Source organism: Pristiophorus japonicus, chromosome 26, assembly GCF_044704955.1.
Source record: "Pristiophorus japonicus isolate sPriJap1 chromosome 26, sPriJap1.hap1, whole genome shotgun sequence".
Taxonomy (NCBI): Eukaryota; Metazoa; Chordata; class Chondrichthyes; family Pristiophoridae; genus Pristiophorus; species Pristiophorus japonicus.
Genome location: NC_092002.1, coordinates 14,405,592 through 14,431,762, shown reverse-complemented (window position 1 = coordinate 14,431,762; position 26,171 = coordinate 14,405,592). Strand labels below are relative to the sequence as shown.

At 45.8% G+C, this 26,171-nt stretch overlaps 1 protein-coding gene across 2 annotated transcripts; it reads left to right on the top strand.

The window, feature by feature from the left end:
• Positions 1-243: 243 nt before the first annotated feature.
• LOC139239090 (THAP domain-containing protein 5-like) lies at positions 244-24,201 on the top strand. 2 transcript variants are annotated; one of them, XM_070867610.1, is made up of 4 exons: positions 244-411; positions 7,178-7,370; positions 11,602-12,714; positions 23,932-24,201. In XM_070867610.1, exons 1-4 carry the CDS (start codon positions 329-331, stop codon positions 24,058-24,060), a joined length of 1,518 nt encoding a protein of 505 aa, XP_070723711.1. In that variant the 5' UTR covers positions 244-328; the 3' UTR covers positions 24,061-24,201. The 2 variants fall into 2 exon arrangements, with proteins under 2 accessions (XP_070723711.1, XP_070723712.1); XM_070867611.1 differs by lacking the exons at positions 244-411; positions 7,178-7,370 and adding an exon at positions 11,394-11,480.
• The last annotated feature ends 1,970 nt before the right edge of the window (positions 24,202-26,171 follow it).

Sequence of the window (26,171 nt, the reverse complement as noted above, 5' to 3'; positions counted from 1 at the left end):
CGCTTTGGGACGTCCGGTGGTCGTGAAAGGTGCTCTATAAATGCAAGTCTTTCCTTCCCTTCATTGAACCAGAAGAAGAGGGGGGGGGGGGGGGAAATCGCCAGGATGAAAGATGGCGAGCCGACCGGCCGCGCTCCCAACGGAGAGGGCGCTGCCATATTTGATAGTGGCATCTTGTGGGGAAGACACGCTGCGCGTTGGCGGGTGGGGTTGGTGCGCAGGCGCGAGCGGGCTGCGAGTCCCCGCCCCCTCCCCCAGGCTGCCGTTAATTTTCAGTTTGAAGGAGGTGCGCGCGGGCCCGGCTCGCGAGCCGTTCCCGCCGGCCGCGATGCCCAAGAACTGCGCGGTGAGCGACTGCTGGCGGCACACCGGGCAGCTGGCGGCGGACAAGCGCAAGATCAGCTTCTACAAGTGAGTGTCCGATCCGCGGCAGAGAGGAGGAGGAAAAGAAGGCCTCAGCGGTTTGGCGGCTCCCTGCATTGATATAGCGCCCGCGCTCACAACTACGACTGGCGATGCAACGACGATGAAGCCCTGGGAAAGAAAAACAAAAACTGCATTGATGTAGCGCCTTTCACCACCTCCCGGACCGTCCCAAAGCGCTTTACAGCCAATGAAGTACCATTTTTTTTTGGTCTGGTGTGAAACGCAGCACCCAATTTGCGCACAGCAAGAGCCCACAAGCAGCAGTGAAGAAAAACTTGCATTTATATAGAGCCTTTCATGACCGTCGGACGTCTCAAAACGCTTTTCAACCAATGAAATACTTTTAAAGTGCAGTCACTGTTGTGATGTGGGAAATGCAGCAGCCAATTTGCGCACAACAAGCTCCCACAAGGAGCAATACAGCAGTGACCCAGTTGGATATATTAGTATGGATAGAGGATTGGCTAACTAACAGAGAGTCGGGATAAATGGTTCATTCTCGGGTTGGCAACCAGTAACTAGTGGGATGCCGCAGGGATCAATGCTGCGACCTTAACTATTTACAATCTATATTAACGACTTGGAAGAACGGACCGAGTGTAACGTAGCCAAGTTTGCTGATGATACAAAGATGGGAGGAAAAGCAATGTGTGAGGAGGTCACAAAAATTCTGCAAAAGGACATAGACAGGCTAAGTGAGTGGGCAAAAATTTGGCAGATGGAGTATTGGAAAGTGTGAGGTCATGCACTTTGGCAGAAAAAAATTCAAAGAGCAAGTTATTATTTAAATGGTGAATGATTGCAAACTGCTGCAGTACAGAGGGACCTGGGAGTACTTGTGCATGAAACACACATGATTAGTATGCAGGTGCAGTAAGTGATCAAGAAAGCAAATGGTATGTTGGCCTTTATTGCAAAGAGGATGGAGTATAAAAGCAGGGAAGTCTTGCTACAGTTGTACAGGGTATTGGTGAAGCCACACCTGGAATACTGCGTGCAGTTTTGATTTCCATATTTACGAAAGGACATACTTGCTTTGGAGCCAGGTCAGAGAAGGTTCACAAGGTTGATTCTGGGATGAGGGGGTTGACTTGTGAGAAAAGGTTGAATAGGTTGGGCCTCTACTCATTGGAATTCAGAAGAATGAGAGGTGATTTTATTGAAATGTGTAAGATTATGAGGCGGCTTGACAAGCTGGATGCAGAGAGGATGTTTCCATTGATGGGGAAGATTAGAACTAGAGGGCATAATGTTAGAATAAGGGACTGCCCATTTAAAACCGAGATGAGAAATTTTTTCCTCCTGAGGGTTGTAAATCTGTGGAATTCGCTGCCTCAGGGACATTGAATAAATTTAAGACAGAAATAGACGATAAGGGGTTATGGAGAACAGCAGGGAAGTGGAGCTGAGTCCATGATCAGATCAGCAATAATCTTATTGAATGGCGGAGCAGGCTCGAGGGGGCCGTATGGCCGACTCCTGTTCCTATTTCTTATGTTCTTATAATCTGCTCTTGCGATGTTGGTTGAGGGATAAATATTGGACCGGGACACTGTGGAGATCTCCCCCTCTCTTCCAATAGCGTCGTGGGATTTTTGACACCCACCTGAGAGGGCAGATGGGGAGGGGGGGTTTACATGAGAAATAGGCGGAGGAGTAGGCCATACGGCCCCTCGAGCCTGCTCCGCCATTTAATATGATCGTGGCTGATCCGTCTCATCCGAAAGACCGTGGCAGGAATTTTCTAGACTCCCCCACCAAAGGAAATAGTTTTTTCTTTATCTACCCTACCCTATCAAATGTGTTAACCATCTTAAACACCTCAATTTGATCACCCCTTAATCTTCTGTACTCAAGGCACTCACTGGCAGTGTACAGGAGAGCAGTGGCATGTGTAACTTGCCTTATTGGCTGGCAGATAAATTGTTAACATTTTGCAAAGGTGTTCCCAACTTTAACATTTCAAAGGGTGGCAGCATTTACATGAGTAACCTTTAGGGAAATACATTTGATGTCAAACTTTTTGAATACATTTGCATTGAATTCTTTTCAGTGAAATCACCCATTACTTTAAAGCTTTCTTTTGGAAATATAAAAATGCTGGCAACATTCTGAACTTGGAGTTAGTGTGGGTTCAAGTCTTCCTCCAAAGACTTGAACATAAAATCTAGCCTGGCACTGCAGTGCAGTACTGTAGGAGTGCTGCATTGTCGGAAGTGCCGTCCTTCAGATGACGACATCCACACCTCTCGGGTGAATGTAAAAGATCCTATGGCACTATTTCGAAGAAGAGCAGGGGAGTTCTCCCCTGGCCAATATTTCATCATCATAGGCAGTCCCTCGCATCGAGGATGACTTGCTTCCATGCCAAAAAGGGATGAGTTCACAGGTGTTTCAATTAAGGACCTAATATTCCAGGTTCTGAACCAAAGGGTGGAAGATCTGTGTGCGTGGATTTTTTTTAACGTGTGGTGGCTGTTACACCAGCCACCACACGGGCTTGACAGCGCTAGGTCTTGGTTCAGTGGCAAGGATTAACCAAGATGACTGGAGATCAGCTCTGCTGCACGGACCCAGTGTGCACACACATTGCAGTGTGGGCTGGCGATGATATAATTGAATGGCGAACAGACCAGAGGGGCTGAATGGCATAATCCTATTCCTATGTGCCACTGCTTCAAGTTAAACTGTGACAAGAGGACAATACTTATACAAGGATTAAATCAACAAAAGCAAAATTTGGGACTCTTATCAGGAAGCTCTTGTATCCCTCCGCCAGCATCACTAAAGATCTGGTCATTTATCTCATTGTTGTTTTTGGGAACTTGCTGTGTGAAAATTGGCTGCATCGTTTCCTACATTACTACAATGGCCACACTTCAAAAGTACTTAATTGATGTAGAAGTGCTTTGGAAATTCCTGAGGTTGTGAAAGGCGCTATATAAATGCAAGTATTGTCTGTATTACAAAGCCACATGCATCTGAAGGGTTGTCCTGCATAATTCTGGGTAAGCTTGCCCATGTTTGCAGTAGTATTTTGCTTCAAAGTCTTGATACTAGGAGGGAAATAAACCCAGTGATAATTCATGAATAAGGGTAATTCACAAATTTGGTGGGTGTAATGAGGGCAGCCCAGGGAGACAGGGTAGGGGAAATTTTCCTGGATCTGTGCTCAGGCACACTGAATATTGGAAAATCAGACGGAGTATACCTGGAATGGAAACTGCCCCGTTCACAGATATTTGCTGCATCCAGAACGTCCGTGAACTGGGGATGGACTAAGGAAAATCTACCCATGTATATCACGTGAAGCTCATCATCATCATATGCAGTCCCTCGGAATCGAGGAAGACTTGCTTCCACTCCCAAAGTGAGTTCTTTGATGGCTGAACAGTCCAATACAAGAGCCGCAGACCCTGTTACAGATGGGACAGACATTCATCGAGGGAAGGAATGGGTGGGGCTGGTTTGCCGCACGCTCTTTCCGCTGCCTGCGCTTGACCTCTTTGCGTTGAGACTCGAAGAGCTCAACGCCCTTCTGGATGCACTTTCTCCACTTGGGGCGGTCTTCGGCCAGGGTGTCTCAGGTGTCAGTGATGATGTCACACTTTACCAGGGAGGCTTTGAGGGTGTCCCTTTAACGTTTCCGCTGCCCACCTTTGGCTTGTTTACCATGAAGGAGCTCCGCATAAAGCATTTGCTTAGGGAGTCTCGTATCTGGCATACGAACTATGTGGCCTGCCCAACAAAGCTGATCGAGTGTGGTCAGTGCTTCAATACTGAGGATGTTAGCCTGGACGAGGACACTGATGTTGGTGCGTCTGTCCTCCCAGGGGATTTGTAGGATCTTGCGGAGACATTGTTGGTGCTATATCTCCAGCGACTTGAGGTGGCTTCTATACATCCTCCATGCCTCGGAACCAAACAGGAGGGCGGGTATTACTACAGCCCTGTAGACCATAAGCTTGGTGGTAGATTTGAGGGTCTGGTCTTTATCAACGGATCTATTACAAACCCAATTCATGTCTGGACCGGGGTTGTGTCATTGCTCCAACCCTCTTAATCTTCCTCGATGCCATGCTCACCTCACAATCAACAAGCTCCCCACTGGAGTGGAACTAAACTACAGAACCAGTGGGAAGCTGTTTAACTACGACACCTCCAGGCCAGGTCCAAGATCACCCCAACCTCTGTCGTTGAGCTGCAGTGTGTGTCAGTGCACATTCTGAGGCTGAACTCCAGGATATAGTCAATGTATTCACTGGGGGGCGTATGAAAGCATGGGCCTTACGCTGAACATCTGTAAGACAAAGTTCCTCCACCAGCCTGTCCTCACCACACAGCACTGCCTTCCAATCATCAAGATTCATGGCGTGGCCCTCGACAACGTGGACCATTTCCCATATCTTGGGAGCCCTTTATCAACAAAGGCAGACATTGATGCGGAGATTCACCATCGCCTCCAGTTTGCCAGTGCAGCCTCCGGCCGTCTGAGGAAAAGAGTGTTTGAGGACCAGGCCCTCAAATCTACCACCACTTGAAGCTAGAGTGGGTTAGAAAGGAAGGTGCCCAAAACAAGCTGTCTACTCGGAGCTCCGACACTGCAAGCGAGCCCCAGGTGGGCAGAGGAAACGCTTCAAGGACACCCTCAAAGCCTCCTTGAAGAAATGTAACATCCCCACCGACACCGGGAAATCCCTGCCCAAGACCGCCCAAAGTGGAAGAAAAGCATTCAGGAAGGCCCTGGACACCTCGAGTCCCTTCGTCGAGAGCAAGCTGAAGCCAAGCATCGTCAGCGGAAGGAGCGAACGGCAACCCAGGCACTCCACCCACCCGTTCCTTCAACTACTGTCTGCCCCACCTGTGACCGAGACTGTAGTTCCCTCTTCAGTCACCTGAGAACTCATTTTTAGTGTGGAAGCAAGTCATCCTCGACTCCGAGGGACTGCCTATGATGATGCATTAAAAATACTCCTTTTTAAAAAAAAAGTTCGATCTTTCTTTTAAGAACTTTTTTTGCGGCAGTGTAACAACAACTTGTATTTATATAGCGCCTTTAAACGTCCCAAGCCACTTCACAGGGGCGTTATAAAACATAAAATTTGACACGGAGCCATATAAGGAGAAAATAAGTGGTAGGTTTTAAGGAGCGTCTTAAAGGAGGAAAGAAGTATAGAGAGGGAATTCCAGAACTTAGGGCCTCGGCATCAGAAGGCACAGCCACCAATGGTTGAGCGATTTATAATCAAGGATGCTCAAGAGGGCAGAATTAGAAGATATATTGTGAGGCTGGAGGAGATTACAGAGATAGGGAAGGGTGAACGGGACTTGGTGCGAGTTAGGAACCTCAGTTATTCCCACTTTTCCTATTCTCCATCCTCATTATCCAGCAGAATACTTGCCCACCAAACTTGCACTCATTGTGCAACTTCATCTGTGTTTCATCTCCTTTCCTTGGTAAATAAACTGCACAACATGTTTGCTGTTTATATTGTACTGCTTTTCATTCTCGTGCCTGAGGTTGCTCTGTACAATATGTGCCATCTTTCGGGTGAGATATTAAATCAAGGCCTCGTTTGCGCTCTATGTTATCCCCGGCCTTATCTATGTTATCCCCGGTGTCCTAGCCAATATTTATACCTCAATCAACATTACTATTTAAAAAAAAATCTGATTATCAAATTGCTGTTTGTGGGATCCTGCTGTGTGTAAATGGGCTGCTGTGTTTCCTACATTACAACAGTGGCTACAGTTGGCTGTAAAGTGCTTTGGGATGAAAGGCATTATACAAATGCAAGTCTTTTTCTTTAATGAATTGATTAACTCTCAGTGCACTCAGGATTATTTGGGCTTGTCTTAAGTTGTTATGAAGTCGCTCGAGCGAAGCAGGCCATTTCAGCATCACTGACACACATATTTTCCCTCTGTAAGCACTCATTTTGAAAGTTCAATAGATGTTGCAGCTGAAGTTTTATTCTTTGTATCCAAGTACCCGTACAGTAAATTCACATAGTAAAAATCAACTGTGGAGTGAAGTTATATTGCAGTGGTGCTACTGGAATCTTGATGATCTTGCGTACAAATGCTCCAATTGGATCTGTAGAAGCTTATAACCCAGGAGGAAGCCATTTGGCCCATTCTGTCTCTGCTAGCTTTTGGTTAAAGCAGTCAAAAACAAATCCCATTTCCCCGTTCTCTCCCTGTAACTTCCTCTGCATTATCTATTTATCCAATTTTCTCTTAAAAGATAGTCTGTATTGCAATTATTCACTGTGGTAAAGTATTTGTTGATCTGGAAGCCCTCTGCATAAATACACTTCGAACAACTCTCGCTCTTTGTGCCGATTTGAAATGGATGTTCCCTTTGTCACTGTGTCTCCGACCAGAAGATATAGTCCTTTTATTAATTCGCTCAACATAACCATTGCAATTTTAGTTTGAAGTTTTAGCTTTCTCTGCTCCAGTGGAGATAGTCACAGTATTCCAAGTACTGCTGCTCGATGGGCTGGTGTCTTTTTGTGGCTAAGGTAGATTGGTGTTGAATCGTGGAAAAAAACCTTGATGCACTTGCTTAATTTAGGAGCTGGGAGCAAATGTGTACTGAGAGCTCTGGAGGGTGGGAGTGGTAGAACTGTGGAGAAACTTACTTTAAAGGTTAGCACTGTGGGCAAACTGTTTTCGGTAGTATCAAGAGAAGTCCCGTGTGTTTTTTTTTTGAGTCTGACAGAAGCAACGTTTTGTTTTGATTGAGGTTTCCATCGAATGACAAAGAAAGACTCGCGCAGTGGCTTTCAAATATGAAAAGGGAGAAATGGGTTCCGTCCCCGCACCAGTACATCTGCAGTGAACACTTTATTCCTGACAGCTTTGAATGGAGGTGGGGGACACGATTCTTGAAGGCAGATGCTGTACCTACAATTTTTTCTTTTCCGGAGCAACCTACGGTACGTTTGCTCTCAATAGGTTTGCATTTTCCTTCGTGTGTACTTTATCCCAATAGCTGGAATAATGTGGTCAAACCTCTAGGAAGCTGTTTTTCTTAATGTTTTCCTTGGTGCCAAACATTGCATTAGCCCGGTGGTAATTTACACAAGCTTCTAGTTAATGATTGTTCAGGCAGTTTGTGGACAATGACCTGGCAGAGGTGCGAAAACGATTCCGTGCAAATAACGGACAGGTGCTGAATAGCCCCCATTCACTGTCTTGGAGTTAGGATTATTATCAAATTTTAATCTGCCAACTATGTTTGCATGCTATAAACCTGAGTTTGGATATCAGCGCTCCTCTAATTCTGGCCTCTTGAACATCCCCGATTTTAATCGCTCTACCATTGGTGGCCGTGCCTTCAGCTGCCAAGGCTCGAAGCTCTGGAATTCCCTCCCTAAACTTTTCCACCTTTCTCTCCTCCTTTAGGACACTCCTTAAAATCTACCTCTTTGACCAAGCTTTTGGTCATCTGCCCATCTATCTCCTTAGTGGGGTACAGCAAGGTTCAATGCTGGGACCCCAGCTATTTACAATATACATTAATGATTTAGACGAAGGAATTGAATGTAATATCTCCAAGTTTGCAGATGACACACCTGGGTGGCGCTGTGAGCTGTGAGGAGGATGCTAAGAGGCTGCAGGGTGACTTGGACAAGTTAGGTGAGTGGGCAAATGCATGGCAGATGCAGTATGATGTAGATAAATGTGAGGTTATCCACTTTGGTGGCAAAAACAGGAAGGCAGAATATTATCTGAATGGTGACAGATTAGGAAAAGGGGAGGTGCAACGAGACCTGGGTGTCATGGTACATCAGTCATTGAAAGTTGGCATGCAGGTACAGCAGGCGGTGAAGAAGGCAAATGTCATGTTGGCCTTCATAGCGAGAGGATTTGAGTAGAGGAGCAGGAAGGTCTTGCTGCAGTTGTACAGGGCCTTGGTGAGGCCACACCTTGAATATTGTGTACAGCTTTGGTCTCCTAATCTGAGGATGGACATTCTTGCTATTGAGGGAGTGCAGCAAAGGTTCACCAGACTGATTCCTGGGATGGCAGTACTGCCATATGAAGAAAGACTGGATCGACTAGGCTTCTATTCACTGGAATTTAGAAGAATGAGAGGGAACCTCATAGAAACACACAAAATTCTGACGGGATTGGACAGGTTAGATGCAGGAAGAATGTTCCCAATGTTGGGGAAGTCCAGAACAGGGGTTACAGTCTAAGGATAAGGGGTAAGCCATATAGGACCGAGATGAGGAGAAACTTCTTCACTGAGAATTGTGAACCTGTGGAATTCTCTACCACAAAGTTGTTGAGGCCAGTTCGTTAGATATATTCAAAAGGGAGTTAGATGTGGCCCTTAACGGCTAAAGGGATCAAGGGGTATGGAGAGAAAGCAGGAATGGGTACTGAAGTTGCATGATCAGCCATGATCTTATTGAATGGTGGTGCAGGCTCGAAGGGCCGAATGGCCTACTCCTGAACCTATTTTCTTTGTTTCTATGTTATGTGGCTCTGTGTTAAATTTTGCTTGATAACGCTTCTATGAAGCGCCTTGGGACGTTTTATTACGTTAAAGGCACTATATAAATGCAAGTTGTTGTTGCTGCTCTGTCATTCAATTAGATCTTGGCTGCTCGGTCCCTCAACATTTGCCTGCCGTTGTTCCATATCCTTTTGATACCCTTATGTTTGAAACTATTTTAAAGAAGTTTTTTTTTAAATTCCAAATTATATTTTTTTCTTACTCCTTTTCCTGAAGACACTTTTCGCTTGAGTACAGTTACTGGCAGCTTGGTTCAGTGTTTGTACTTCTGCATCTTGAGTCGGAAGGTGTGGGTTCAAGTCCCATTGCAGGACTTGAGCGCATCATCTAGACTGACAATTCATTGGAGTACTGAGGAAGTGTAGGAGCTGCTATCTTTGATGATATGTTAAACTGAGGCCTCTTCTTCTTAAGGTAAACAAAAGATTCCTTTATACTATTCGAAGAATAGCAGGGAAGTTCTCCTCGTATTCCAGCTAACATTTATTCTTCAACAAATGCCACAAAAAAAGATTAACTGGTCATTCATCTTCATCTCATTGCTGTTTGAGGTACATTGTTATAGAAACATAGAAAATAGGTGCAGGAGTAGGCCATTCAGCCCTTTGAGCCTGCACCACCATTCAATAAGATCATGGCTGATCATTCCCTCAGTACCCCTTTCCTGCTTTCTCTCCATACCCCTTAATCCCCTTAGCCGTAAGGGCCATATCTAACTCCCTCTTGAATATATCCAATGAACTGGCATCAACAACTCTTTGCGGCAGGGAATTCCACAGGTTAACAACTCTCTGAGTGAAGAAGTTTCTCCTCATCTCAGTCCTAAATGGCCTACCCCTTATCCTAAGACTCTGTACCCTGATTCTGGACTTCCCCAACATTGGGAACATTCTACCCGCATCTAACCTGTCCCGTCCCATCAGAATCTTATATGTTTCTATGAGATCCCCACTCATCCTTCTAAACTCCAATGTATAAAGGCCCAGTTGATCCAGTCTCTCCTCATATGTCAGTCCTGCCATCCCGGGAATCAGTCTGGTGAACCTTCGCTGCACTCCCTCAATAGCAAGAATGTCCTTCCACAGATTAGGAGGAAAACTGAACACAATATTTCAGGTGAGGCCTCACCAAGGCCCTGTACAACTGCAGTAAGACCTCCCTGCTCCTATATTCAAATCCCCTAGCTATGAAGGCCAACATACCATTTGCCGCCTTCACCGCCTGCTGTACCTGTATGCCAACTTTCAGTGACTGATGAACCATGACACCCAGGTCTTGTTGCACCTCCCCTTTTCCTAATCTGCCACCATTCAGATAATATTCTGTCTTCACGTTTTTGCCCCCAAAGTGGATAACCTCACATTTATCCACATTATACTGCATCTGCCATGCATTTGCCCACTCACCTAACCTGTCCAAGTCACCCTGCAGCCTCCTAGTGTCCCCCTCACAGCTCACACCGCCACCCAGTTTAGTGTCATCTGCAAACTTGGAGATATTACATTCAATTTCTTCATCCAAATCATTGCAGATTGCAATGTTTGCAGATTGGCCACCTCATTTGCCTACATAACATCAGTGACTTCACTTCAACCTCATTGGCTGTGAAGTGCTTTGGGATATCCTGAGAATATGAAAAAGAAAGACTTGCATTTATATAGCGCCTTTCATGAAATCATAAATGTTTTAAGGCACAGACGGAGGCCATTCGGCCCATCGTTTCTGTGCTAGCCGAAAAAGAGCTATCCAGCCTAATCCCACTTTCCAGCTCTTGGTCCGTAGGCTTGTAGGTTACGGTACTTTCACGATCTCGGGATGTCCCAAAGTGCTTTATAGTCAATTAAGTAGTTTTCGAAGTGTAGGCACTATTTGTAAGAAAGGAAAAATGAAAGACACTATATAAATGTAAGTTCTATCTTTTCTTTGACATCTCACCCAGATATCCATTCTTCCCGTGTGAGCTATTGCACCGTGAAGGGCATTGCAATTGAGCCTGGTTCCGATCTCGCAGATGTCCGCACACGAGGACTTTCTGGCAAGCCTCCCCAAATAACTTTTGTACTGGATGAGTCAAGTTGAAGAACCAAGACCCATATAATGCAGAGCACGAGATAGCTGAAAAGAGCAAAAAGGGATGAGATAAATCAGCAAGTGTAGCAGCCAGGAGCAGAAACTCTAGTTGATTTCCCCACACTCTCTAGCCCAAAGGGTTGAGTCCAGGTGTAGTACCTTGGTTGCTGCCCTGGCTAAGATCAGCTAACTCAGGACAGACCATGAATCAGACCTGGACCTACTGGTCCATATGGCTTAGTGCTCTATCTGGTACTGCCTTTATCGACGGGGCAATGAGGGCAGCTTCTGTGATGCTTCTTGTATAGATTTAAAAATTGGGAAACCTCTAAATGTGCCTAACAGACTTGATTATTTTGTACAGTTTCATTATCAGACCAACAGTGGACAATGAGCTACTATATGCCTCCCGCGACAATTAGGCTTAGAAAGAGTCCTGTGTATGTTTACTGTAGGTATATACATATCACTTACTAAAAAACTTTCTATGGGTTCAGTTGTAATTTCTGTAATTGTATTATTGAAATGTATAACTAAGGTTTCTAACTTTTCCCCAAAAAAAATTTCTGCAGAAAAGGAAAGCTCTTGCTCGATCAAATGGCAATAAAAAACGGCAAAAAAGGAGGACAGAAGCTCAAAGCAGTGAAGAAGAAACGGTGCTGCAATTGCAAACTGTTCCAGTTCTGTCTCCTGCAGCAAGTGAGCCAAATGCACTTGCAGTGCTCGTCACGGCAACAGAACCAACTCCATCAATGGAGACAACTATATCCGCGTCAGTCACTGAATTGGATAAGGTAGCTATGTCTTCTGTCAGTGCCTGTGTTGAATCTGTCTCTGAGGCAATTATACCGTCTGCTGAACCTTTACCGATTGTGGCATTGAATTCCTTTGAGTCACTACAGATAGACAAAGGCGGAGCCTCTCAATCTGTCCTGACTGAGCCTTCGGTGTTGCCATTTGAAGATGTCGCAGCTGTTGAAACTGTTCAACTTACACCGACATTGGCATCGGTTGAAACTGTAGGAACTACTACAATGTTGCCATCTGCTGAAACTTTACAGCTTGTGCCCACACAGACATGTGAGGAACCAGGACCGACGTTAACGTCGATAGATATTGTGCTACCGACTGCGCAACATATTGAAACCCTGACCTCTTTCCAACCAGAACCGCCAACGCTAGTCCCTTCTACTCTAGCGACGTCCATTTTTGAGGATGTGCCTTCTTTAGCTACAGTGTCAACTTATCAAACATTATCACCCAGCAACATGTCTTCTCAGACATCACACATATTACTGACTGCAGCAACTGGCTCTTTGAAAACCGCATCTGGCTTCGAAACAGTACTGACGTTGCCCTCTGCGCTCATCGTGCCAATGATGTCAACGCTACCAATTGTGCAAAATCATGCAGTTCTTCCCCCTGGGTCAGTTATTGCAGCTATAGAAGGAGTTATGACCACATTACCTGACACCCCAGAAGTACAAGATGAACATTCATACTACAAAAGCGATCTCACTGTTGAACAACTTGAAGAGATCGCTACTAACCTGCAGAAAAAGGTGAAAGTTATACAGCAGCGAGAGAGGAGGAATTCAGCCCGGCTGAAAGCCATGGAAAATCTTGTGGACCAACTGAAAAGGGAAAATGTTGTTTCAGAGGAAAAGCTGAAAATAATGGAGATGGTAAGTGAAAGGGGTTCAAGCTAGGATTTGTTTTTTGGAGAAACTTAGATGAAGGCCTACAGTGCAGGTAGCTACCAAGGTTGGTAAAAGTAAGCGAGAATTTGGGTAAATGAAGTAGTCGCGTTAAGGTGCAAGAGACTGGTTAACTAACGTTCTGCTGACCAGCCTCCCACCTTTCACCCTCCATAAACTTCAGCTCATCCAAATCTCTGCCACCCGTATCCTAACTTGCACCAAGTCCCATTCGCCCATCACTGATGTATCCTGTAATTTTTTTTGGCTGCACGGCCCATTCAGATTTCCACGCATGTGCGGATTTTCCATTAAGAACCTGCACAGGACTTCCAGACCGCTGTGCGTAATGGAAACATTGCCCATCACCCCTATGCTCGCTGACCTACATTGACTCCTGGTCCAGCAACACCTCAAATTTAAAATTCTTATCCTTGTGTTCAAATCGTTCCATGACCTTGCTCACACTATCTCTGTAACCTTCTTCAGGCCTACAAACCTAGATCTCTGCAATTCTGGCCTCTTGTGCATCCCCAATTTCCAACGCCCTACCATTGGTTCTGGAATCCCCTCCATTAACCTCTACGCCTATCCTTTTTAAAACGCACCTTAAAACCTATGTCTTTGACTAAGCTTTTGGTCACCTGTCCTAATATATCTCGATGTAGCTCCATGTCGAATTTTATTTGATAATGCTCCTATGAAGCTCCTTGCGCCGTTTTACTATGTTAAAGGCGCTATATAAATGTAAATTATTTTCATTCCATTAGCGGAATTGAATAAAATAAAAAAAAGGGGTTGACAATCACCTTGGTGCACTGAAGCATCCTTGTGAGACTCCAGTTGCTTTAATATTGGCACGGTATTAATTTGGATGCCTTAAGCTGGCTCCCTGCCTTTACCCAATCACGATTGCAGATTCGTAGAGAAGGTAGTAGTGGGCTGCTTTCTTGAACCATGCAATCCTTGTGATGATACTCCAGATTTAGTAGTTAACTACTGGAATTTGAATTAAAACCGTGCCAGTATAAAAAAGAAAAAGATTAGGATTTCTATAGCGCCTTTCACGACCACCAGACGTCTCAAAGCACTTTATGGCCAATGAAGTACTTTTGGAGTGTAGTCACTGTTTGTAATATGGGAAACGTGGCAGCCAATATGCGCACAGCAAGCTCCCACAAACAGCAATGTGATAATGACCAGATAATTTGTTTTTGTTACGTTGAATGAAGGATAAATATTGGCCAGGATACCGGGGATAACTCCCCTTCGAAATAGTGCAATGGGGTCTTTTACGTCCACCTTAGGGGACAGACGGGCCTCAGTTTAACATCTCATCTGAAAGATGGCACCTCCGACAGTGCAGCACTCCCTCAGCACTGCACTGGAGTGTTAATTTAGATTTATGTGCTCAAGTCTCTGGAGTGGGACTTGAACCCACGACCTTCTGACTCAGGCGAGTGTGCTACCCACTGAGCCACAGCTGACATGGCAATTATAGTATATGAGAGGTGATGGTACTACCCCAGTCATCCAAGAAGGTAACCCACGTATTCGAGTTTGTAGTTTCATTATAGCTTGCGTAGGGAAGATGGATTTTCCTTTTTTAAGTTGATTTATTCAAGTGCATTTTTGAGAATATAAGCGGGGGGAGGGGGTGGGGAAATCAATATATAAGAATGTCAGTGCCGTGGTACCTGGATTTGCTGTAGACCTTTGCATGGTAATAGATCCAGGTTGTGCACTGAAGTGTCACAATCTTTCTCTCATTTATTTAAAGTTAAACTGTCTTAAGGTAGGTGTGGATGAGTTCAAATCTTGCTTCAAATGCTGCTTCAAATGCAGTTGTTGCCATACACCGAATTCAGCTGCATTGACTGTAATATCCCGTTGACATATAAGCCTATTAATTTTTAATACATTTTTGGACCATAACTAGGTCTTTATTTCCCCTCCCAGTTTTTCTTCTCCTTACCCGAAGGCAGTGACCTGTGCCTTCTGGCACCTCGCCCAAGTCATCACTTTTCGTGCTTTGGTATTGACCCTGAATGTTGTGCCATCGCAGCTGATTCTCATCTTGTTCTATGCCTGATATCCACAAGCCTGCCCATTTCAATTGAACCTGTGCCTCTTGTGGAATCAGTGACTGTCAACACATTGAGGTTTATCGTGTCTGCATCCTTTGGGATCTTGAATACTTCAGTAAGATCACTCCTGAACCTTCTCTTGTGTAAACAATCCCAACTTCTGCAACCTTTTCTCAATTGGGCATGGAAGGAGCGCAGCGTGAATTCACCAGAATATCTCCAAAACTCCAAGGGTTAAATTATGCGAGATTATATAACTGTGATCCCAAGAAAATGGAAGGTTAAGGGGTGTTTTGATTGAGGTTTTTAGTATTTTGAAAGGAATTGTTAGGATAGAGAAACTTCTGCTGGTATAAGAGTTTAGGACAAGGGGGCATAACCTTAATATCAGAGTCAGGCCATTCAGAAATTAGGAAACACTTCTTCACACAAAGGGTGGTAGATGTGTGGCACACTCTCCCACAAAAATAGTAGGTGCTAGCTCAATTAATAGAACAACAACTTGTATTTATGAAGCACCTTTAACATCATAAAATGTCCCACAGTGCTTCACAGGAGTATTATAAAATAACAAATTTGACACCGAGGAGAAAATAGGGCAGATGACCAAAAGCTTGGTCAAATAGTTATGTTTTAAGGAGTGTCTTTAAAGGAGGAAAGAGAGGCGAAGAGGTTTAGGCAGGGAGTTCCAGAGCTTGGGGCCTAGGCAACAGAAGGCACGGCCACCACTGGTTGAGCAATTATAATCTGGGATGCTCAAGAGGGCAGAATTAGAGGAGTGCAGATACGGTGGGGGGGAGGTGGGGTGTGGGGCTGGAGGAGATTACAGAGATAGGGAGGGGTGAGACCATTGAGATATTTGAAAATGAGGATGAGAATTTTGAAGTAGAGATGTTGCTTAACTGGGAGTCACTGTAGGTCAACAAGGGTGACGGGTAAATGGGACTTGGCTGTCCGTGTCCTAACTTACACCAAATTCTGGATCACCTCAAGTTTACATGGGAGGCCAGCCAGGAGTGCTTTGGAATAGTCAAGTCTAGAGGTAACAAAGGCATAGATGAGGGTATCAGCAGCAGATGAGCTGAGGCAAGGGCGGAGACGGGCGGTGTTACGGAGGTGGAAATAGGCGGTCTTAGTTATGCTGCGGATATGTGGTCGGTAGCTCATTTCGGGGTCAAATATGACATCAAGGTTGCGAAGAGTGTGATTCAGCCTCAGACAAATATTAGGGAGAGGGATGGAGTTGGTGGTTAGGGAACGGAGTTTGTGGCGGGGACTGAAAACGATGGCTTCGGTCTTCCCAATAGTTAATTTATTTTGATACAAAGGCCCCAAGTTTCCACACGCTACAAAACGGGCGCCCCTTCGAGCTGGGCGCCCGTTTTTCGCGCCGAAAACGGCGCCTGAAAAAAAACGCACGATTCTGGAGCGCCCTGCAGCTCCATGGCAGCTTGGCGCGGTGCCCAGGGGGCGGAGCCTACCACTCGCAGCAATTTTGTAAGTGGGAGGGGGCGGGTACCATTTAAATTAGTTTTTTTCGTGCCGGCAACCCTGCGCGTGCGTGTTGGAGCGTTCGCGCACGCGCAGTGTGAAGGAAACATTGGCACTCGGCCATTTTTGTAGTTCTTTGTAGCTGTTTAATTTTTTTAACGTTTTTTAATAAAAGCACATTGCCCTTCCATGATCAGCACTGAGGCTTCTTGCAGCAGTGAGAAGGCTGCAGGAAGCCTCAGAAGTTGAGGCAGCCGTTTCCCGACGGCCTTCCCCCACCCCCCCCCGCCGTCGGGAATGTCTGCCTCAACTTCTGAGGCTTCCTGCAGCCTTCTCACTGCCTCCTCCACACCCCTCGCCCCCGCCGTCGGGAACGGCTGCCTCTCCCCCCGCTGCGGTCGGTCGGGTTCTCACTGCCTCCCCCCCCCCCCTGCCCGCCGTTGGGAATGGCTGCCTCCTCCCCCCCCCCCCCCCATGCTGCGGTCGGTCGGGTTCTTACTGCCTTCCCCCCCCCCCCCCCCATGCCGTCAGGAACGGCTGCCTCAACTTGTGAGGCTTCCTGCAGCATTCTCCTTGCCTGAAGCACTTTCACACAGGTAGGAAGATGGTTTATTTAATCTTTTCTTTGCTTATAAATTTTTATTCAGGTTGGATTTATTTGTATAAGTATAAATAAGGATTTATTGTAGAATTTAATGACTTCCCTCCCCCCCCCCCCACCCCCCTCCCCCAACCTCGTTCCGGACGCCTAATTTGTAACCTGCGCCTGATTTTTTAATGTGTAGACAAGATTTTTTCAGGCCTACAAAAATCTTCACTTGCTTCATTCTAAGTTAGTTTGGAGTACGTTTTCACTGTGGAAACTTTGAAATCAGGCGTCAGTGGTCGGACATGCCCCCTTTTGAAGAAAAAATTCTGTTCCAAAGTGAAACTGTTCTAACTGACTAGAACTGCAGAAAAAAAAATGTGGAGAATTGCGATTTCTAAGATAGTCCGTTCTCAACCAGTTGCTCCTAAAAAATCAGGAGCAAATCATGTGGAAACTTGGGGCCAAAGAGAGGTGGGAGAACAAATTGTGAGGAGGACACAAGAAATCCGCAAAGGGATATAGACAGGCTAAGTGAGTGGGCAAACATTTGGCAGATGGAGTATAATGTGGGAAAATGTGAGGTTATTCACTTTGGCAGAAAAAATAGAAAAGCAAATTATAATTTAAATGGAGAAAAATTGCAAAGTGCTGCAGTACAGAGGGACCTGGGGGTCTTTGTGCATGAAACATAAAAAGTTAGTATGCAGGTACAGCGAGTAATCAGGAAGGCAGATGGAATGTGTGCCTTTATTGCAAGGGGGATGGAGTATAAAAGCAGAGAAGTCCTTCTACAACTGTACCGGTATTGGTGAGGCCACATCTAGAGTACTGCGTACAGTTTCGGTCTCCATATTTAAGGAAGGATATACTTGCATTGGAGGCAGTTCAGAGAAGGTTCACTAGGTTGATTTTGGAGATGAGGGGGTTGACTTTTGAAGATAGGTTGAGTAGGTTGGGCCTATATTCATTGGAGTTCAGACAAATGAGAGGTGATCTTAGTGAAACATGTGATAATGAGGGGGCTTGACAAGGTGGATGCAGAGAGGATATTTCCATTCATAGGGGAAACTAAAACTAGGAGGTATAGTCAGAATAAGGGGCCGCCCATTTAAAACTGAAATGAGGAGGAATTTCTTCTGAGAGTTGTAAATCTGTGGAATCCTCTTCCTCAGAGAACTGTGAAGGCTGGGTCATTGAATATATTTAAGGTGGAGAGCAAAAGATTTTTGAGCAATAAGGGAGTAAAGGGTTATGGGGAGCGGGCAGGGAAGTGGAGCTGAGTCCATGATCAGATCAGCCATGATATTAAATAGCGGAGCAGCCTCTAGGGGCCAAATGGCTGACTCCTACTCCTATTTCTTATGTTTTTATGTTCTTATGTTAACTGGAGAAAATTTTTGCTCATCCAGAACTGAATGTCGGACAAGAAGTCTGACAATTTAGAGACCGTGGAAGGGTCGAGAGAAGTGGTGGTGAGGTAGGGCTGGTTGTCATCAGCGTACATGTGGAAACTGACACTGTGTTTTAGGATGATGTCGCCAAGGGGCAGCATCTACATGAGAAATAGGAGGGGGCCAAGGTTAGATTCTTGGGGGACACCAGAGGTAACGATGTGGGAGTGGGAAGAGAAGCCGTTGCAGGTGATTCTCTGGCTACGATTAGTTAAATAAGAATGGAACCAGGTGAGTGCAGTCCCACCCAGCTGGACGGTGGTGGAGAGGCATTGAAGAATGATGGAATGGTCAACCATGTCAAAGGCTGAAGACAAGTCAAGAAGGACGAAGAGGGATAGCTTATCTTTGTCAGTCACAAAGGATGGCATTTGAGACTTTGAGAGATGTTTTGATACTGTGGCAGGGGCGGAAGCCTGATTGGAGGGATTCAAACATGGAGTTGCGGGAAAGATGGGCACAGATTTAGGAGGCGACAACATGTTCATGGACTTTGAAGTGGAAAGGGAGGTTGGAGATGGGGCAGTAGTTTGCAAGGACGGAGGAGTCGAGGGTTGGTTTTTTTGAGGAGAGTGCTGATAATGGCAGATTTGAGGGAGAGTGGATCAGTACCTGAGGAGAGAGAACCATTAATAATGTCCGCTAAGATAGGAGCCAAAAAAGGAAGTTGGGTGATCAGCAGTTTGATGGGAATAGAAGTCAGTCTCATGGACAAGATGATCTCGGAGAGGGCATGAGTGGAGATCGGAGAGAAACTGGTGAAAGGTGGGAGTTCATGGCTAGGGCAGGGGGGAGCCTTAGAGGAAGTTTGGCCCAGTGGGCTAGGGGAAGGAAGAGAAGTGGCCGAGGCAGCTGAAGGGATGGTCTCAGTCTTTGAGACAAAGAAGTCCATGAGCTCCTCACACTTGTTGTCGGAGGTGAGGGTGGAGACAGGGGAGAAGGGTTTAAGAAGACAGTTAGCAGTGGAGAATAGAAGCCGCAATTTATCTTTGCATTCCAGAATGATCCTGGAATAGTGAGCAATTTTGTCAGATGCGAGCAGGACTCGATGATGCTTTGTGATCCAGCCAGATCTGGCGGTGAATGCCTAAACCAGTTGTCCGCCATATCCGTTCAAGTCTGCGGCCTTGGACTTAAGGAAGCGAAGATAAGGGACACACCGGGGGAATGGCCAGGGTGGGAGAGAGTAATGGTTTTAGTGGGGACTAGGGCATCAAAGGTTGAGGTGAGGGTGTGGTTGAGCTGATTGGCACCCACGGTGAATAGAGGGCCCAAAGGCTGGACAGTTGGGATTTCGTAAGTGGGATCTCTTTGAGAGTTTTTTCCAGAGTTGGACACAGAAGAAAGTAGGGTTTTGGCAGGGGGATGTGGGTGGAGAGCGATACGAGGAAGTGGTCAGAGATGGCCTTATCTGCAATTGACACAATGGGGGTAGCAAGGCCATGAGAGATGGCAAGGTCGAGGGGGTGCCTGTGAATATGGGTTGGGGAGTTTACATGGAGGGAGAGATTAAGTGAGGATAGGATGCTAGTGAACACAGAGGAGAGAGAGCATGATTAATTGAGCTGGAGGTGGAAATCACTGAGGATGAGAAGTCGCTCGGTGCAGAGGCTGAGGGAGGAAAGCCTCGGTAATATAACTTTTATGGTACTTAGGTGGGCGCTAGAGAACGAAGTGGAGTGGGATACGGTGAGATGCTCAAAGGAGGAGAAAGTGCCGGAGGAGAAGGGGGACAGACCAAGGTGTGTTTTGGTGATGAGAGCCACAGTGCCGCCGCGAGGCAAGTGGTGAAAGGTATAGCCAGGCAGGGAGGCTTCATTTACGGGTAAGTTGTCCTCACCGCTCAGCCAAATTTCTGTCAGGGCTGTGATGCCGATGCAATCAGCCACGATAAACTCGTGGATGGCAAGGGCCTTGTTTGCAAGTGAGCGGACATTCTGGAGAGAGATGCGGAGACGGTCAGTGATAGCTGACCCATTGCCAGTGAGTAATTTCAAATCTGAGTGATAGAATTTTGCTAGTCAAGAATATTACGGTATATTGGGCCTGGTGATCTCATTAAAACATATAAAATTCTTAAGGGGTTTGAAGGAGTAGATGCTGGGAGGATGTCTTCCTTGACTGGGGTGTCTAGAATTAGTCTCAGAAAATGGGTTGGCCATTTAGGACTGAGATGAGACATTTCTTCACTCAAAGGGTTGTGAATCTTTGGAATTCTCTACCCCAAAGGACTGCGGATGCTCAGTTGTTAATTATATTCAAGACCGAGATCGATAGATTTTAGGATGCCAGGGGAATCGAGGGATATGGGGGTCGGGCAGGAAAGTGGAGTTGAGGTATAAAATCAGCCATGATCTTATTGAATGGCGGGGAGCAGGCTCGACAGGCAGAATAGCCGACTCCTGCTCCTATTTCTTATGTTATGTTCTTATTAAGGCGGGTAAAGGGAGTTAGGATGTAGATCAGCATGATCTCATTGAATGGCAGAACAGACTCGTGAGGATGAATGACCTACTCCTGTTCCTGTGTTCCAATGCCTGGGTATCTTTCTCATAACAGTGACCAGAATTGTACACGGTATTCTAGTTACAGTACTCTATAAAATTTAGGACCACTTTCTGGTATCTGTGCTCTATTCTTCTCGATCATATTAACTTTCTCTACTGCAGAGTATGCTGAGGTCTACAGCAATGTATCCACCAGTACCTGCAATTCTCGCTCCTGTGTTGTGTCCTGTAGAATAATACTATTTGGCTTCTATTGCCACTGATGAGCATCCTTTCCCAATCTCACGACTTTGCAATTTCCACATTAAATGACATCCGCCACGCATCAACCTCACTCCCCAATCTATCGAAGTCCGTCCATTTTCATCAGCCTGTTCCCTGCTTGCAGTTACTACCAGTTTTCTGTCCCTACCTTCAAGTCACTTGTACATATTGTAAACTGCCATGGCCCCCATACTCATCCTTGAGGGACCATGTTAGTTGCTCCTTTCTGTGACAATCCAGACCCTCGAATAGGCTCTCCTGTCCCACTAGGCCACTCTGACTTCAATTACAGGGAAAATCCCATGGCTGCTCCATTGCAAACAGAGGGAATTGTGAGGACACCTGATTTAAGAATCTGTGTGGAGCACTCCAACCTAAGGAATCTACAGGCTGGGAAATTTGCATCCCCTACCTGTAGCGTGATTTCCCAGGCCAGGGTAGCTTCAGACTTCTCTTCTGATTTGACATACCAGCTGCACCAATTGAAATCGAACTGTTTTGGACATCCCTGCAACTTGAAGTCATTAGTGTGGGCTAGCAGGGAGGGGCGAACCTACTCTATCTCCACGTCGGGGATTAAAATTGACATGTCAACTTTTTTTTAAATGATAATGTTATTTGCTAATATAAAAGGGAGTGCTTTGAACAAAATGTTTAATGCAACACAAGAAATCATCATTTAACTTTTGACATTTCCTTCTTAGAGATGATGTGCTCCCTTGTGATGTCTCATGATGGCAGCTAATGATTTCCAAACTAGCGTGTCAGCTGTCACCCTCACCTCTGAGTCAGAAGGTTGTCAGTTCAAATCCCACTCTAGAGATTTAAGCACAAAAATCTAGGCTGACGCTCCAGTGCAGTGCTGAGGGAGTGCTGCACTGTCGGTAGTGCTGCCTTTCGGACGAGATGTTAAACCAAGGCCTTCAAATAAGAGCTGTGGAGTTCTCCCCGGCGTCCTAGCCAATCATCATCATCATCACCATAGGCAGCCCCTCGAAGCAAGGATGACTTGCTTCCATGCCAAAAAGGGATGAGTTCACAGGTGTTTCAATGAAGGACCGAATATTCCAGGTCCCGAACTACATCTTGAAGAGTGGAAGATGCCTGTGTGTGGATTTTTTTAACGTGTGGTGGCCGTTGCACACCAGCTACCACACGGGCTTGACAGAGCTAGGTCTTGGTCCATTGGCAAAGATCACCCAAGACGACTAGAGACCAGCTCTGCTGCATGGATCTAATGCGCGTGCACATTGCAGTGTGGGCTGGCCCGTGCTGCCCCTGGGCCCCCGCCTCTTCTGGGCCCCAAACTCACGCCTCTTCTGGGCTCCGGTCACTTCCCTCTACAAACTCTTGCGACTCCTTCGCCCCTCCTGCTGTGCCTGCCCGCACTGCAATCAGCGACCTGGCTTCGCAGCCGTCGCCCTCCTGCAGCAGCACGCTCTGCTCCCTGCAGTGGTATGCCGCTGCACGCTGCTCTCTCCAATGGCCCCGGCCTGCTGATGGTCTTGCAGGCCGGGACCGGGCCGGGCCGTCGCACGCTGGTGCTAGATACAATCTCTGCTCCTGGGCAGGGAGGGCAAATCCAAAATAGGCTTGCCTCTCCCTGAACTGTACACTGACCCTTGCGGGAAGGCGTGCATGGGATAAAGGTAATGGTTGAGCGCCTCAACAAGAGGCAGCATCTTCAGCCAGGGAGGAAATGAAACCAACCTACCATTGAGGTAAATAATGAATGCAGGAGCAGAGACAGGGAACATGCAGCAATACTGAGACCTGGATGGAGGATGGCTAGTGTTGTAATCAGCTACATAACCCCAGACTGGGACTAAAGCTGATTTGCCTCCTTCCTGCAGGTGCCAGCTTTGCTGGGCTATAGCACCTCCTGGTACCTCCCTCAACTGACCATTATTCACATGTGAGACTAGATCAGTCTTTGCAAGCTATTAGACTTTGGTGGGGGCAACACTCACACACATTCTCACAGCTCCTGAACGGGTTAAAGATGGAGGGTAGGGAAATTTATCGCTAATTTCAGCTGGCCTGTTCTGCTGGGACCAGCTCCTTTGAAATGCAGCCACTGCTTTCACAGACCCCCTGGTCTGTGTTTGTTTGGGGGACTGAAATATAGCCAATATTGATCCCTCAATCAACATCACAAAAAACAGAATATCTGGTCACATTGCTGTTTGAGGGAACTTGCAAATTGGCTGCAACATTTCCCACATTACAACACTTCAAAAAGTACTTCATTGGCTGTAAAGCACTTTGGGACGTCCGGTGGTTGTGAAAGACACTTATAAATGCAAGTTTGTTTTTTTCCGTTTATTGCTGTCATGAGGCTGTAATACTGTCATTTTCAACTTTGAACTTCTAACTCTTCCACTTGCCTCGGAGGTATCTTGCTTTCATTCCTTGCCTCTCGAAGGCCAGGCTGTAATTGTGAACTTGCATTCTATGGTGTAGGTTGTCAGTACACCCAACCCATTAATATACCATTTTAAAGATGTGTGTCGACATTGTTGGCCTACAGAACCATGCTAGCAGTGAGAACTGAAATTATTAGTTTGTGTACCATGACACTGCAATTTACAGAGGGTGACTTTTGTGAAGCCCAGTGCCACAATTTTCCAACATACACAGACTGCAAGCGAGACTCGAATGGTTGTGGGAGGGACTCACAAAATTTACCCTTTAAATTTGAGAGAGCTTTAAAACAGAACTTCGCAGATTGAAAATTGACAGATGTCTGCATGAATAGCCGAAGGAAGTTGTGGCATTTTTAGCTAACGATCTCTTTTTGTTGTTGCAATTTTCAGACCTGCTCACAGACAAATGCTCAGGTGATTAATCCCTCCAGTACTGTCGCGGTTATTTGTGAAGACAGTGGCACTATAATTTATGCACTTCAACAGTCACCAAATGAAGACGGTGACGTTATTCTTTGAGGGAGATATTCAGCTTCAAGGAAAACAACCGAGCTCCACTTACTAATCCCTGCAACAGTTATTGTCCTTTGTTTGTTCGTGGAAAAATATTGTAATGTTTCTTTTAAATGAAAAAATTAAATTGTTTTATTTCTACCATTACTCTTACAAGCTTTCCTTCATGTAATCACAGTGATGACTTTACATTCTTGACTAGATGATGGAGTGTGACACCCTTGCTTAGCTCAGTCCAGAAACTTTTTGCTTGAGTCCTACAAGAACAGTTGTGCTGCTTGTGCCCATCTTTGCACTCTGTTTACAATGGATGGCTGCAATTTTCCATTACACGTAGAAATAATTGTCTTGAAAACTTACCTCAGTGTATGAGAAATAAGTGATATTTATTGTGCTGAATCCGATGTTTCTAACATTTTAAAATGAACAGTATGGTTTAGTTTTCTTTGCCAATTTTCTCCTTTCCTCCCCTGCTGAAGATCCTGACTCTTTCCTGGTGCTCACTCAAGCACCCATTATTCATAATGGAGCCTCGACAATGGGTATTGGTAAACTATTTGACTACAAGGAGCTGCTGAGCAGATAATAAGCTTGCCCGACGGCTACTAATGGTTATCTTCATCGAGGGACCAATCATAAGTAGGTATGCTGACTTTCCATCACCATGGCAGGTCATAGAAACATAGAAAATAGGTGCAGGAGTAGGCCATTCGGCCCTTCGAGCCTGCACCACCATTCAATAAGATCATGGCTGATCATTCACCTCAGTACCCCTTTCCTGCTTTCTCTCCATACCCCTTGATCCCTTTAGCCATAAGGGCCATATCCAACTCCCTCTTGAATATATCTAATGAACTGGCATCAACAACTCTCCGGAAGAGAATTTCACAGGTTAACAACTCTGAGTGAAGAAGTTTCTCCTCATCTCGGTCCTAAATGGCTTACCCCTTATCCTTAGACTGTGACCCCTGGTTCTGGACTCCCCCAACATCGGGAACATTCTTCCTGCATCTAACCTGTCCAGTCCTGTCAGAATTTTATATGTTTCTATGAGATTCCCTCTCATCCTTCTAAACTGCAGTGAATAAAGGCCCAGTCAATCCAGTCTCTCCTCATATGTCAGTCCAGCCATCCTGGGAATCAGTCTGGTGAACCTTCGCTGAACTGGCTCAAAAGATGATGTGTTCGTGGAGCGAGATAGGATTGAGAGATATGGTAGATGGGGTCAATCCGTGAAAGAAGGACAAGCATGTTGGGCTCATGCCCCTTACGTATTCCTGTCAGCCGTGGCTCAGTGGGTAGCACATTTGCCTCCGAGTCAGAAGGTTGTGGGTTCAAGAGCCTGAGCACATAATCTAGGCTGACACTCCAGTGCTAGAGGGAGCGCTACATTGTCTGAGGTGCCGTCGTTTGAATGAGACGTTAAACCGAGATTCGGAGGTGGGTATAAAAGATCACATGGCACGATCAATAGAAGAGCTGGGGAGTTCTCCCCAGTTCCCTGGCCAACATTTATCCCTCAACCATCATCACATTGCTGTTTGTGGGATCATGCTTTGTGCAAATTGGTTGCTGCGTTCCCAACATTACAACAGTGACTACACTTCAAAAGTACCTACTTGGCTGTAAAGTGCTTTGTGATGTCCTGAAGTCATGAAAGGCACTATGTAAATGCAAATTTCTCAAATGCAAGTTTCTCATCATTACAAAAAGTAATGATTTTTATGGCTGTGCTGAGACCTACATGCCGGTAAGATTCCAGGTTTATCCCCTTGTCTTATGAGTTAGCCAAGGGTGGAGAAGGGAAAATTATCCATTGCTATCCAGTGACACTTGGCTAAAACGTGCACATACAGAGCTTTTGCTGTGATGTCCCTACAGTTGAATAGCACATCAGCATTCACTGTCTAGATTGTCACAAGAAGAAGGCCTACTCCCTTTACCTGCCAACACCTGGAGCAGTAGCCCAGTCTGAGCCATCTGGAGGAGAGAAGATGAGGAAAAATTGGGAATGCTTATTAAAGAATTCGTAGCATTGCATTTTAATGTATGTATTTGGATAATTGTTTCACTAAAATATATTAATCGAGTTCTGTAGCATGTTTGTAACATGAATT

What these genes read in the sequence shown, in the direction of transcription:
- LOC139239090 (XM_070867610.1), top strand. Translation starts at nt 329, where the DNA reads ATGCCCAAGAACTGCGCGGTGAGCGACTGCTGGCGGCACACCGGGCAG. An exon ending in CTTTTCCGGAGCAACCTACG is followed by an intron (nt 7,371 to 11,601) that starts GTACGTTTGCTC and finishes AAATTTCTGCAG; the next exon opens with AAAAGGAAAGCTCTTGCTCG. An exon ending in AGCTGAAAATAATGGAGATG is followed by an intron (nt 12,715 to 23,931) that starts GTAAGTGAAAGG and finishes TGCAATTTTCAG; the next exon opens with ACCTGCTCACAGACAAATGC.